The sequence below is a fragment of the Anomalospiza imberbis genome, chromosome 1, assembly GCF_031753505.1.
Source record: "Anomalospiza imberbis isolate Cuckoo-Finch-1a 21T00152 chromosome 1, ASM3175350v1, whole genome shotgun sequence".
Lineage (NCBI taxonomy): Eukaryota > Metazoa > Chordata > Aves > Passeriformes > Viduidae > Anomalospiza > Anomalospiza imberbis.
Genome location: NC_089681.1, coordinates 22088685 through 22103243, shown reverse-complemented (window position 1 = coordinate 22103243; position 14559 = coordinate 22088685). Strand labels below are relative to the sequence as shown.

The window sequence follows — 14559 nt, the reverse complement described above, 5'->3', positions numbered from 1 at the left end:
ATAATTTGTTCAAATTTCAATTTTTTAAAAGAGTTCAAGTTGAGAATAATAAATATATTGAAATAAGTATATTTTTTACTAAATAAATGAGTTGATCATGTCTTCTTTATTATTACCAAGAATTTGTTTTAATTTATAGGTTATGTACAGAGTTTGATTAGGCGTGTTGTAAATAATGTGAACATTGTGATCAACAATCTCATATTAAAGTATGTGGAGGATGATATTGTTCTCTCAGTCAATATCACTTCTGCCGAATGCTATACAGTGGATGAGTTTTGGGATCGAGCATTTATGGACATCTCTGGTGAGTAGATATTTCTTAGTTTTATGTATCACTGTGGAGGCACTCTTAAATTCATACAGAAATTATTAAGTCTCATAAAAATGGCTCTTTTTTATCAGAAGTAGGGCAGTTTATGTCTGTTTTGATTTCCAATCAGTTTTTTCTCTTGTCCTTACCTTAATTCTGTTGAGCCAACTGAAATAATATAGACTGATTTATACTGCATTCGAGTATGATCACAGATGTGTTGTCCTCTGCTCAAACTTGCCTGTGATGATACCATCCTGTGATATCATCCTGATACCATCCTGTGACGGTATTTGAATTAGTGCTTGCTGCTGGCAGTGAGTGCTTATGCAAGTTTTGTGAGTAAGCAGTAGCACATTAAGGCATTCCATTGCACTTGTTTGTGATGATCTTATAACCCTGAACAGGCTGGCAAGAGAGGCAGTAAAATGTGCTCACAGTAGTGGGCACAGCATACCAGTTGCATTTCACTTCACATTTTCAGGGGAAAAAAGCCCCCAACTTCTGATTCATTATCTTGGTCTTCAGTGTTTGAATATTTCAGTCCTTGTATTGCCAGCACTCACCTGTAAGTCTAGGTACTCTTACTGACATTGGCTAGCAGTGGAATTGGGGCACAGTAACTGTATGTTCTTGTATGTAATATATTTTTTTAACCTACACACTTCTTTTAAAAGCCACTGATCTGGTGCTGAGGAAGATGATCAACTTTTCTGACTGCACAGTATGTCTTGATAAGAGAAATGCTAGTGGTAAAATTGAATTTTACCAGGAACCTCTGCTGTACAAGTGTTCCTTCAGGACTCGTCTGCATTTTACTTATGATAACCTCAACTCCAAAATGCCATCAATTATTAAAGTAGGTATCCAAAATAATTATTTTTGCTACTCACTTACGAAGTTTTGCGGCTTTTCAAAATATCCTTTAAAATGTTAAGTAAAATGAAAAGCTTATACTGTTGTGTTTTGCTTAAGGATTTTTAACTTGTGTTTTATTCATATGATGCAGTTAGTTTATGTACCTAAGAAAGGAAGTTATGCTCTCTAATATTTTAATTTTTTCCTGGAGTTTAAAAAACCCCATAATTGTAAGGGGGAAAAGAAAGTCTGCAGATAATCTATTAAAAAAAAACCCAGTGGTATACTTTAGGGTGTTTGCAATAAGGTGGAAAGGATTTTTTTTGCCTTAAGTTATTGTTTCAAATGTAGCTCCAACTCTTATGAATAAAAAGAAACATCAGTGGATTGACACTCTGCAGTGAACCACATGAGATGGATTAGCAAGCCAAACTCAGCTCTTAGTGTTCAGGGGCTTGTTATTGTTATTATTATTCTCTGTGGGTTATCAGGATGCAGTTTTTTAGAGCCTGCCTAAAATATTTAGCCAATGATTGGAAATAGCTGTTTTTTCATAGAGCTGAAGCACAAAGAACTGTTCTTAGTAAATGTAACAACTTCATTAATGGAATTAAATTTAATTTGAGGATGCTAAAAACTTTTTAAGAGCCTGTGCTGCAAATGATATTGCTGCAGCTTCAGCACCCTGAAGGGTTCGTTACTGAAGGATAGTGATTTTCCAGCTCGGGACAAAAGCCAGCAGTGCTCCATCTTTCTCTCCAAATCTGTGAGGTTCTTGCTAATGTCAACTTTAATACTATGTGTCATTAACTTACTAAAGCATGCCTGATTTTAAGTCTTGAGAGGAGGTTTCCAGGGCATGTGACCTTTTGGTTTCTTCATAAGGGCTAGAATACTTTTAATAACCTTCATAATTTCAATTACTATGTTCAAACCAAGTTTTGGCTAAACTAATCTTAGGGAATTTTAATGGAGTTAAAACTTCTCAAAGGAGGACTGTTCTTAAGTGCTTGGATATGTTTTTGTATGCTTTTGAACTGGGAACACTCAGCTTCTATTTTAGTTTTAGAATGAAAATAATGCATGTTGTAGAGGTGACAAAACACACGTAAAATGATTAGAGTTGTAAGCTTTTTGTTGCTGATGTTGTAAATTTCATCATGGGATGAGGCAACAGTAAGGCAGATGAGCTGCTATGGACTGAGGATGTGAGTCCTGCCTCCACCTCTTTGTAGCAGCACTGACATGTGTCTGACCTCTCAATAATCTAAATCCTCTCACTGTGTTGACACTGCATTGGAAGCTAACTTGACACAAAGATTATAGTTTTCCTCCAGTTTTAGGGAGATGAGTCAATCTTCTGTGGGGCAGCTGAGTTCCACTGACAGTGGAATTATATTCATTGCCTACAATGCTGCTTACTGTTCCTGTCCTCCACTAGGACATAAGCTCTTTGTGTGCCTTTAAAGAGGCTTCTGGCAAAGCAATCCTTTTATTTTTTTCCCTTCCACATCTTAAGAGATTTACTCCTTATCCATACTATTCTGCTTCTGCACAGAAAAGGTTTGCTATTAAGAACTTTAAATCAACTGGCCTTGGAAAATTGGTGTGCAAGGATTAATTTTTAATTTCCAAAATATATCTTAGGAGTTTATGTGCTTTTTTCTGTCAGAGAATGAAAAAAATAGCATAATTCTGACATCTGACATATTTCATCTTGTCTGTGTAAACAGCTGATATAATGTTACTACTCATTCTCTATGACTCTGGCTAAGACTTCATTAATTTTCACAAATGAAGGTATTAGCATGTATTTATACAAATACTGATTTTACCACTATAATATTATTTACCCGTGGATGTGCTATACTGTTTACAAAGTAATTTTTCATGGTTTTTGAATTGGATTGCATTAAGGCCAACACTGATATGTAATTATGTTTAATTTCCATTATTTTCACCTGCAACAATTAGAAATTGGAAGTGGAGTTGAAAATACATATAATGTTAGCCAGTAGTTTTGGTAAATAATTTTATTTTATGCGGCTCTTACTTAATGAAAGGTACCTTTCTTATCTTGTTTGACTTTGACATTATAGAATGATCACATACTCAAAATATTTTCAAGTATTTAGCTGTTTTGCAGCTAAAATTTTTAAAGAAGGAAAAGTTTTCATGCCAACATTTTTAGTCTCTGCAAAGCTTTCTTTCATTTAGTGAAAGGTGCCTTAAATGCACGTTTGAAACAGAATATTCAGAGGAGCCAGTTTTCTGCATTGCAGTTGGAATTAGTTCTTCCCCCCATTCTTGGCCACTTGGAACAATGTTTGGAGTGTATTGTTTTTGTTCCCGGTCAGGCTCAGTTGGTCCGGCTGCCTTGGTGTTCTAGGGTGAGAAGGGTATCTGCACACCCTCCTGCCCAAGCACCTTTGGCAGAGCTCCTAGGCACAGGCTAGCCCCAGCAAGCTGTTGTAGTGATATGCAGCTCTTAAGCAGTGTTCAGCTCTTTTAGAAGTGATTTCAGCTCGTAGGCTTGCTGGGGTGCCTCGGGCAGACGCAGGGAGAGAGAGACGGGGAGCGCTGTGTGAGGTTCCACCGGAGGATCTTTATTTCATCTTCCGTGAAGGGTTCAGGGACAGCTTACTTCCAACGAGCTAGGGAAACTGAGGGGTTTTTATAGGGTACAGGGGTTTTGAGAAATGGTCCAATGGTGTGGGTCAGGGTACAAATTGACCTGTTGTCTTACAGGAAGATAACAGAGGGTCTGAGGCGCGGGAAAAGGGGTTCTTTTGCTAGTCAGCATGACTATGCATTTTCTCTGCCCTTAGGCAGCTAATCTCCAGAGGGGCCTAGCAGGCCTATCTGCTGCAACAGGAGTGGGAAAGAATCAAAATGAAGGACCTTGTATTTTAAAACCAATATATCTAGAGTTTATCTAGATATACTATCTAGATATCTAGGTTATCGAGAGCATGCAGAGATTTTAAAGAAACTCTGTAATGAAAATAAAAGTTTAATTAGATGCTCTTGCATCATTTAGATTTGAGAAAGTGCTTCACCAGTAACTTTAAAAAAAATATATAATTTTTCTTTTTATGTAAAATGTGTTACACTTGATTTTTCAGCTGAAGATCTCTTGTGTGACAGCCCAAGTGAATGTTTTTGGTAGGGTTTGTTTGTAGCCCCTTGCTTTCTGTTGTATTGCAAATCTCATTTTTGGAAATAAAATGCCCATACCAAATGAATACAGAGTTGTATGATTTAAAACTAGGCTTTACTGATGACAGAGCTTTGTTATTATTTGTTTTTGTTCTCTTTTCATGTTATAGATTCACACATTAGTTGAAAGTTTGAAACTTTCAATCTCTGATCAGCAGCTTCCGATGTTTATACGTATAATGCAGCTTGGGATTGCTCTGTATTATGGAGAAATAGGCAACTTCAAAGACGGGGAAAGTGAAGATTTGATTTGCCACACTAAAGATATGTTGGGAAATATCACAGGTAAGTGCAGCTTTTAATTTGTAAGAAGAAATGTTAAAAACATTAATTTCTTTGCTTTTTGCAAATGTAAATGTCCAAGTCTAGTTCTTGCCAAGTATCTTGTCAGTCTGCAGTTTGCTAGAGGCATTGTGCTGGGTAAGGATGCAGTGGTTTAACATGTTTAATGTTATGTTCTATAAGGAATTCTGATGGTCTTAATTAAATTAAGGTTAAATATGATCTAAGAAGACCATTTTGGGAGTTGTGACACCGTAGTTGTGACTTTGGATTTATCTGTCAATATATCATGCAACAATGCACCTTTCCATAAGCAAGTTTGAAACTGACCACAGCCATATTTGAGCTAAATGAGAGAAAAGCCAAAGTTTCTTTGAAAATGCTCATCGAGAATAGATATATCAGAATGTGTTCTAAGCAAAGAAGTATGACTTCGCACTGTTTCCCATAGTTCTGTCCTTTTACCTTGTCTGGTCTCAACTGCTTTTTATTTTCATATAACATGTATTCTTCTTCTATATGATCTTTTGTGGTAGCTTAGTGCAACAGGATTTTTTCAGGACTATTGCACTGATGAGGAGTGAATTTTCTTTATCTTATTATAATTGCTTCCCATCTGCTGCTTCTCAGGCACATAGGGTGATTCTGTGCAGGGCCTAGAGTTGGACTCGATGATCCTTGTGGATCCCTTCCAACTCAGCTTATTCTGTGATTCTGTGAATTTATTTAGAGATTTGTATTTTAATTTTAATCTGCTCAAGACAGAAGTTTTGGTTATCTTTGCAAGTTGTATTTGGATCTGGGGGAATAGGAAGAGAAATTTACCTCACCTAGAAAATTCTTGGAATTTCATTTGATGGTGACATAGCTCTCTTAAGCTAGGCTTAAATGTATAGTATTACAGCAGTTTAAAGCTATGCATAAACTATTAAATTAATTAATTTTATTCTGTTGAAGAAATAGACCATTTTAATTTGCATTAAGAGACTAACTTTTTTTTTAATTCTGTGTTGCTATCTTTGCTGTCTTCTCTGGTTTCAGAGAAATAGATACATGATGGGTAAATGACAGCATGTCATGTATTTTTTTCCAAATACAGCCTTCACTGTTGTTTGGCACAGATAACTGTTTCATTCTTGTTTCAGATGTAGAATCCTCTGTCATGTTCTGCTGTGTGGAACTGAGAAAACAAATAAGATGTCTGTAAATAGTTCTCTCTTGTTTTCTCTAAGGATGGGTTTTCTGCACTAGAAACACTGCATTGCAAACATAAGTTCATTGCACAAGACATATGATTAGAAGTAATTAATATTCTGCAAATATTGGCTTAATATTCTGCTGAGACTTTAAAAGCATACAAGTTTTAGAAAAACTGTTAGTGTGTATTTTAATAACGTCTTGTATCTAACCAATGATTTTTACTATTTACAGGAGAAAGTGTCAGGAAATTTTCTCTGAAGCACTGTATTACCCTTGCTTTCAGCAGGGGGTTGTCTCTGTATCATGAATATCTTTCTTTTGTTAGTATGAAATTTCCCCCAGATTTGTCTAAGTATTTATGCTATAGAGAATTAGAATGTATTTAGAGTTGCTTGAATTTTGTGGCTGCATTTCTGGAGTCAGGAAGGCAACTAGGGCCATTTGAATACAGGAAATACACAGAAAGAATAGAGAAATCATATGAGTCAATATGAGAACAGCTGGGATGGGTAAGCAATGACTTTCAGATGAAAAAATATAAGGATTGGAGACAGAGTAAAAGTATGAGAAAACTGGAAGGACGCTTCAAATGTGGAAGAGGATAGAAGTCAGCAGAGCTATGAGGGTTTGACTTGGCTTCTTTTGGTTAAGGTGTGAAATGGTTGGTGATACAAATATAGTTTAAGGAAAGATTAATGTTAAAAGGCATCTGCCTACAAGTACTCAGTCTCTTTTGCATCTAGAATTAAATTTGAGAGTCTTGCATCCAAATCTGTGTAAAATCTTTGACAGTCCATCTTGTTATCCCATTTTTAATGAATGGCTTCAAGAAGGTTGAATTGCAATTCCTGTTGGTCAGTCTCATTTGCATTCTTTTGAACAACTGTCAGTATGACTTCCTAGCTCTTCATAAGACAGCCATCTAAAAAAGAAATAATATAATGTAACTTCACATTGTTTTACATAAGATTTTTTAGAAAGGTCAGTGATTAGACTAAGACTGCAAAAGAAATCTCTAATTTCCTACACAGTTTTGTTCAACTATGCCGTGCTCTAACATTATCATTGTACTTAATTATATGATCATATGTATTTGACTGAGCTAGCTCCTTCAGAGCACAAGACAGATGGCAATTGTTGGATGGCTAAGGCAGAGATGTAGAGGCAGTTTTAGAAGCCCATTTTTATCTTTACTGACAAATATTTTGCCACCCACAGGCTAAAATGGTCATGCCATTTATACTTGTTTTCAGAGTCTTAGTTGTGAGTTTGTAGTAGCTTCTTCGGTTTATAGTAGACAAATTGTGAATAAGAAAATACATTTTAATGTATACATTATTTAGTGACACAAGAATGAACATCTACATCTCTGTGCTTGAAGTGTGTACTACGTTTCACTCATACAGTTTCTTGGCTGATTCAATGAGATGAAAATTCATGCTATTGCCAGCAGGGATGCATTCCTTCCTTCTTCCTCTAGTGCCAGCACTTGTTCATGTAGCCACAGGCTAGGCTGGATCACCCATGCCTGGCTGAAAATGTATACAGATAGAGAAATAAATCAATAAATACCAAGAGAGTAATTTTCTGCTGGGTTAATTCCAGTGTTTTGTTGAGAGATACCAGTTTCCAGACTCATATTACAGATAAATATCTCAAACCCTTTAAAAGAAAGTAAATTTCTGAAGGTAAGATTTGATTTAAGCATGCAAGCAGTGAGATGCAGTCACATTGCCATCTTGTAATATATATAAAATGTATTTCTTAATCACTGCACTCACTGCCCTGCATTTCTGGAGCAAGACTGTTCTAGTGTGAACTCACTATGAATGGCTAGAAAAAAATGGCTTTAGAAACCTGATGCAGGCTAACATTTTGTCCTTTAATGTATGTAAAAGAGAGGTTTTCACTCTGTTTCACTACCCAATACATTTACAGGTGATGAAGTGGTTATTGTAGTTAATTCAAAGCAGAGACTTTGTGCTTCCCAAGTAGATACTTCCCTTCAAATATTCCTTGTTATAAATAAATTTACACTGTATTTATGTTTGTAGTGTTTAGAGGATGTTGTGTGTTGTTTATCAGGCTGATACTAATTTTTTCTGCAGTTTTGTGATTATATAGTGGCTGTAGTAGTTTTAATTTAGTGGTAGAAAATGGAGATATTTTCCTCTTTCAATTTTCTGTCTCATAGTATATAGAGGAGCTAGGGTAAAATGCTGCTTATTTTAATGTTTTCCAAAATCTTAAAAAATATGATAACCCAGACTATAACTTGGCATATTTTACGGTTGTCTCTGTGTACTTCAAAAAAGGATATGCTGAATGATGGCTGAAATTTATAGCCAGGTAGACCAAATGTTATGTATAACCCAGGTTCTACAGCTGCACCTTTTTTTCAGTTTTTGCCAGGCCTTCCACCATTTCTTTTGTGCTTGCCATCAGCAGTCTATGCTAAACTCCTTGAGTCATGATCAGTATCAGTTTTTTCCTTCTACAGCTGACAATTCTTCCTCTTGGCTTTTTCCAAGATTTTATATGTACCTCTTCTGTATTTGCCATGTTTCAGGATTTGCTTCTGGATTTAAACCTGATCCTTGAGACTTGTGTGAAGAGAGCAGAAAGGGAGCTTGCACTGCCTTTGTGGGAGGAGGTGCTCTTGCCTCTTAAGCATGTGCAGAGAATTCTCAGGAGTGTTTTTTTTCCTCTTTTTTTCCGTTGTATAGAGTAAAAGGCTAAAGACTAATTAGACTCAAGAGTAAAAGTTCTCAAACTTGAAAAAATGCTATCTCCGAGTTTCAAAATATGTGAATAGAATTGGAATATGCCTATTTCTGTTCTCATGATGATCTCAAATGATTCATTAAACATAACATTCACCTTCAGGAACAGTACTGCATCCTTAACTACTTACAGTAATTCTGAAATAATTAATAGCCTTCATGAGTTCCATAAGAGTGGTGATGAAACCAGATAAAAGCTATTTGTGCTTTTTGTACATGCAATACATTACCTACCTTTTTAGATCATGAATCTTAGACTTGAATCTTTGGGGAAGTTCTTGCTTTGCTCTGCATGCTATCTCTGTTGGTTTCTGCAGACGATCAAGATTTTGACTTTTGACTCACAGATGGATAGCAGCTTTTTTGAGCATAGATTTACTTGTATCTTTGAATATTTGAAAAGCTTAGTATTAAACAAAGGAAGTCTTGGATCTATGCTGTATTTACACTTTTTGCATTAGACTGTTGTAAATAAACTGCTTCTAAATTTAATTTAAATTTGGAAACTACAAGATCATAATATCATTATTTAGTCAGATTTGATTTTACAGCTTTTGAAGGTCTTTAACAGAAGTAGTCTTGAAAACTTGTGGTATAGATGACAAATTCTGGTCTCACTGCAGATGTTTGATACTAAAACTATGGCAAAGACCCTTTATATTTTTTGGAGGAAAATGTTAATGAATCAAAGAAGTGCTTGGAAACTCATATTCAGTAATTTAAAATTTGTACTGACTTCCTATGATTATAAGCCAAGTAGCAGTGAATGCTGTGTGCAATACAGTCCAAGATAAATTTCACATACCATAAATTTGAGTTTAATAAATAAATTTTTAAGTATGGTTTATTGGAAATTTAGCTTGGTTTTTGTTTCAAAAGGCACAGAAGATGAAGCAAGCTCCGTAATGCAATATCCTACACAGTACATTAGTCAAGATCCTTATTTCCATCAAGATGATGACCAGCAACAAGGATGGGTTTCTTGGGCTTGGTCTTTTGTTCCTGCTATTGTGAGTTATGATGATGAAGAGAATGATTCTGGTGGAATTGGTGATGGAACAGCAGAACAGCAGAAGTCTCAGTCCCTCAAGGATCCTATTATTTCCGTTGGGTTTTACTGTACAAAGGCAACAGTGACTTTTAAGGTAAATATTTCTCTGTGTCATAAAGGATTCATTTGACTTATTGAGGAAGTGCATAAAGATTTTCTGAGCATTCAAATACTGTTTGATTCAAGACAAATATTGTTGATATTATGAGGGGAGTATTAAGTTAATGAATAACAAGAAATGTGAATGCTGAAAATTCCTCTTCCATCATACTGGACCGATAATGGCAATGTGAGTAGTTTTTGTTATTTGAGCTAGAATTTGAGTGTGAACTTTATAATGTTCAAAGGAAATCACTTAATTTACTTAGATTAATATTTTTTGATGGGAAAAAAGCCTGAAAGCTTTCTGTGAATGTTCACTGCAGTGTTCTATCCATCTAATGTTTATACAAATACATATTTCTTTATAAAAGCCCCTCTAATTTACAACTAGGATTAGAGGAATTTTTAGAGACTATTTTTTTGGACTATTGTATGTGAAAATACCAATTTAACTTGATAATTTTGAATTAATTTTCCATAGGTTGAAATTGTATTAAAGGAAAAAAAGATAAAGAGTTCATGTAGGCTTAGCTATAAACAATGTTTGTAGAGAAAGATTTGATTTCTCTAAGCAAAGATGAAAATTGTTGCTGGCCTTCTCTCTAATATATTGTAAGCTTGCAGAAGGCAATATGGAGAGTCTGACTAAGATATTGAGATGTACTGATAGAAATTAGAAATTAAGGTATTGAATTAGCAGAATACTTGTAACATGTCTAACTATTTGCAAGCAATTCTATGTGCGTAACTACACCAAGCAGCTCTTGGCTTTACAATTAAGTGTGTGTTAAATCAAGGTCAGAACTTTGCCACAGAGTTATTTAGGGTGATTTTTATGACTTTGAGCCTTTCAGATTAACTGCAAGACTTTTGTAACTCTCATACAAAAATTATGTGCCTGATTATACTCAGTACCATCAGGAGCTCCCTGTTCTTTTCCTGCCTGTTTGGATTGGCATCTGTGCACAGGAATGTTTTATGGGGCTTTATGCCTAATTTAGCTATTTTTATTTGGTGGTCTAGAAGGGCATTTAGCTGCTCAGCAACTGCCAGAAAAGGTGACACAAGTGACTTTGGAAGCTGTAGATATTTTGTGGGGATGTTGATGTTTTAAGCCTTCAGCCTCCTGAAAATTTTGGTTGAAAAATTTGAAGATATCAACAGAATTCAAGCGTTCAGTCATGTTCTTTTGTGTCAATCTGCCTCAGCTCTCATTAAAAGAGGCTAAAAATAAATAGTAACATTTTTTCCCCTCCATTAATTATATCCCTGGGACACTACTTGAAATTTGAAACATGAACAAGCCACCAAAGTTCAAATTTCTCATTTATCATGGCTCAGCATCTTCTTTTACACTATGTCATGCAGTAGAAATTCTGTGCTCTTGTTCCTCATGCAAGAAAACTCATTGAAAATAATATGAACTTCTTTTTTGAACATGTGTTTTGCTAGAGAGGATTTTCCTAATGCTTCATTTGTGAGTTCACGCATTTTATATTAGGAAATGATTAAAAACTACTCAAAATGTAACATTTTGCACTACAGAAATTTTAAATGTGATGTATGATGCTAATATGGTGACAGGAGGAAAACAGAATTCATTGTTCTGCTTGCCTGCAAAGAATGTATGGAATTAATTTGTGGTTCATATTTTGGTTAAAAAATAAGGTCAAGTTTCTGCATTAACATTTTGTATAGTTGATATTATTCCAGCTAAAAATCATGCCAAATTAAATGTACCATTTTCTAATAATGGTGAAAACTATTCTTGTAATTTCTGAGTTCTTTTAATCAATTAATTGCTTTTCCTCTGCAATAATTGCACACAGGTGAAGGGTGATCAGTGACTTTTTTCATCCAATTTTCTTGGACATTTGGATTACAAAATTTGAAATTGAAACAGCATCCATGTGTATCCAGTCTTGAAAACAAAGAGAGTGTGTAGATATTATTTTATAAAAATTAGATTTTGAAGTATTTAAGCTGTTCATCATAAACTAACTTGGTTTTTTCATGCCAAATGTAATATATTCAATTTAGTCTCCCTCTTCCCTTGTTTTTCTTAGCTGTAGGTTATATGCTTTTTACCCTGTGCATGTTTTCCCATTTTGAATTTTTACATCAAAATCATGCAAGAAATATAAATGCATGTTGCTCTTGATTGCCATGACATGAAGCAAAACCGTGTGTGGTTGTAATCAAAATATGTCTGTAATATTATAATGATGTTTAATTATTTTCTGGGAAGAATAAATCAAGTATTAATGGATTTTTATAACAGTTTATAAGCTTACTTGATATTAATAATGCAGCTGTATATCTGTTTCATCTTTTCACACAGTTTCTCTTTAGATAAGCAAGCTGAAAATACTGTAGTGGATTCTAAACATTCTGTTAGAGCATATTTCAAACAGAAGTTGAACATGAGGCATTCTGATATGGATAATGTGCTACAGCTGTTTAATTGCACCTGTTTCCTGACAGTTGATGTATTTTTGCCCATGGTTTACTTTGTCTTTATCAGTTCTGTGTATTAATGACCATACTGTCGTTTAATACTAATACTGACTTTTATAAGGTGTTTATCCTATTGTTCTGCAGCTCACTGAAATGCAAGCTGAAAGTAGTTATTACAGCCCTCAGAAAGTAAAATCCAAAGAAGTTATATGCTGGGAGCAAGAAGGAACAACAGTTGAGGTAATCTTACGTTGACGCGCTTTTTTGATACATTTTAAGTAATGTACCAAAGAGTTGATGGTAAAATATTTTTAAATTATTTAATTGCTGAATTTTCATATTCTGTCATATTGTATGTGTTTGATGTAATAATCATGTAGGTATTAACTCTCTAAACTTCTGTGCTGTAGTGGTTGAACACTATAGTAATCCCTTCCTTTCCAGTGCTCTGTATGATTGCTATTTATTAAAACTCTAATTATATAAATTAAGCATATTTTGCTTTGTTTTTGTCCATCTTTATTTCTTGTGGAGTAGAAGGCTTAAAATTTTTTCTTTTTTTTTCTTTCTCCTCACTAGGTCCTTATGAAAGGTGAACTCTTTTTTGATTGCCAAATAGGTTTTGTTGGATGCCAAGCTATGTGCCTTAAAGGAATTATGGGAATTAAAGATTTTGAAGAGAATATGAATAGGAGTGATGAAGTGAGTATGTTGAAATACCATTTGATTTGGTGAATAAGCAATTTTGTTATCCTTTTTTAAAATCTCTGATTGCAAAAATTGAAAAGATTGCTGTTACCAGTTGTGATTTTTGTATATTACTGTGATGCAGAACTCAGTGTCTGTTCCTTAGAGTTGAAAAGATGAATATCTCAGATTGAGAAAAGGCAGAACATAAGACTTTTTAAAAATCTTTTTGGACAGTAGCCCATTGTTGCCTTTGTGATTTTGTATAACAAATTAAAATATATTTGAAAATCTTTGAAAGTACTTAAATTTGAAAGTACCAAAGACTGGAAGGGAAAAAATGGGAACACTACAGTGAAGATAATAGAAATGTGGCACAAATACTGAATAAATGTCTTACATCACTTTTCAGTGAGATTGAGAGCAGTATGAATTGAAGGAGTTAGACAGTATTAATTTTTGTATTTTAAATGGATGCAAAACGTCAATTGTTAAGACAAAATCAGGTATCATTATGAACTACTTTAAAACTATTTAATGAAGGGTTACTTGAAATTCTAAATTCAATAATGATGATTTTTGTTGAAGTGTAAATAGCGTAGTAAAGTATTGGAGAACAGTGTCTGTTATCTGTGTTTAAGTAAAATCAAATAATACAGCCAAGAAGAGACCTGTTAAGTTGATGTTAGTGCTTTGTGAAGTCTTGGAAAGTATTTTAAAGAGGAAACTTAAGAATATGAAAGAAAATACCAAGTGCCTGTATTTTCTCCTAGTCTGGGAAACCGTATACTGTATTATGATAGATATGATGAGGCAGCTTCCTATCTTTGCTCTGTGAGAGCATCATGGCTTGGCACCCATCTCAGGTGTTTGCATGTGCAGAGCAGAAAACAAGAAAATATCATGACACATCTGCTGAGTATGACATTGTTGGGATTTTAGGGATGCAGTGGGACACACCACATGACTGGTGTGCTGTTTTGGATACATGCAGGCTTTTCCAGAAGGAGAGGCTGGGGAGGCAAGGATGAGCCAACTGTAAAAATGCTATGCTGGTCTTGTTAAGGACAAGGGAGATGTGGTTGGGGATGTGGGGGTGGACAGCCACCTTGTCTGTGGCAATTAAGATTGTCAGGTATAAAATCTTGAGAGAATTGATGTTTTTTAGACTGAGTGGGTGAGTTAGCAAGAGAATTTCACAGAATTGTAAAATAGTCTGTGTTGGAATGGACCTAGAAAAAGCATCAAGTCCAACTCTCAAGTGAATAGCCCATACAGAGATTGAACCCACAACTGTGGCATTATTAGCCCCATGCTCTGACCAACTGAGATAATTTCCTTTAGGTTAGTTATTAAGGGACATTTGGGATTTTATTTTTACTCTTTTTTCTGCCTCCCTCTAGTCCAGGACTTTAGGAAAGTATCTACTTTATGACAGTGGTGATAATATTACTTGCCTGTTGTCTAGGTACTGCTGTGGTTGTGGGATTGGTCCTTTCATAAAGGTTCTGGCTCTGCCTGTAATTGAGAATAGATAGTTGGTAAAAATAAATCTCCTAAGTAACTTTTTTTGATTCATAACTGTTGTTAGGAAAGTTGTATTGATT

The 14559-nt window shown here is 34.8% G+C and overlaps 1 protein-coding gene across 7 annotated transcripts in view; it reads left to right on the top strand.

The window, feature by feature from the left end:
• VPS13B (vacuolar protein sorting 13 homolog B) overlaps nt 1-14559 on the top strand; it is a 431250-nt gene that overhangs the window by 48630 nt on the left and 368061 nt on the right. For all 7 annotated transcript variants that reach the window (XR_010997092.1, XM_068183911.1, XM_068183916.1 and 4 more), the window contains exons 5-10: nt 140-307; nt 991-1172; nt 4501-4675; nt 9535-9800; nt 12410-12505; nt 12845-12967. Coding sequence is in view for 6 of the 7 variants with exons in the window: in XM_068183911.1 (XP_068040012.1) it covers nt 140-307; nt 991-1172; nt 4501-4675; nt 9535-9800; nt 12410-12505; nt 12845-12967 (1010 nt within the window). In the remaining variant the exon portion in view is untranslated. The remainder of the gene's footprint in view (nt 1-139; nt 308-990; nt 1173-4500; nt 4676-9534; nt 9801-12409; nt 12506-12844; nt 12968-14559) is intronic.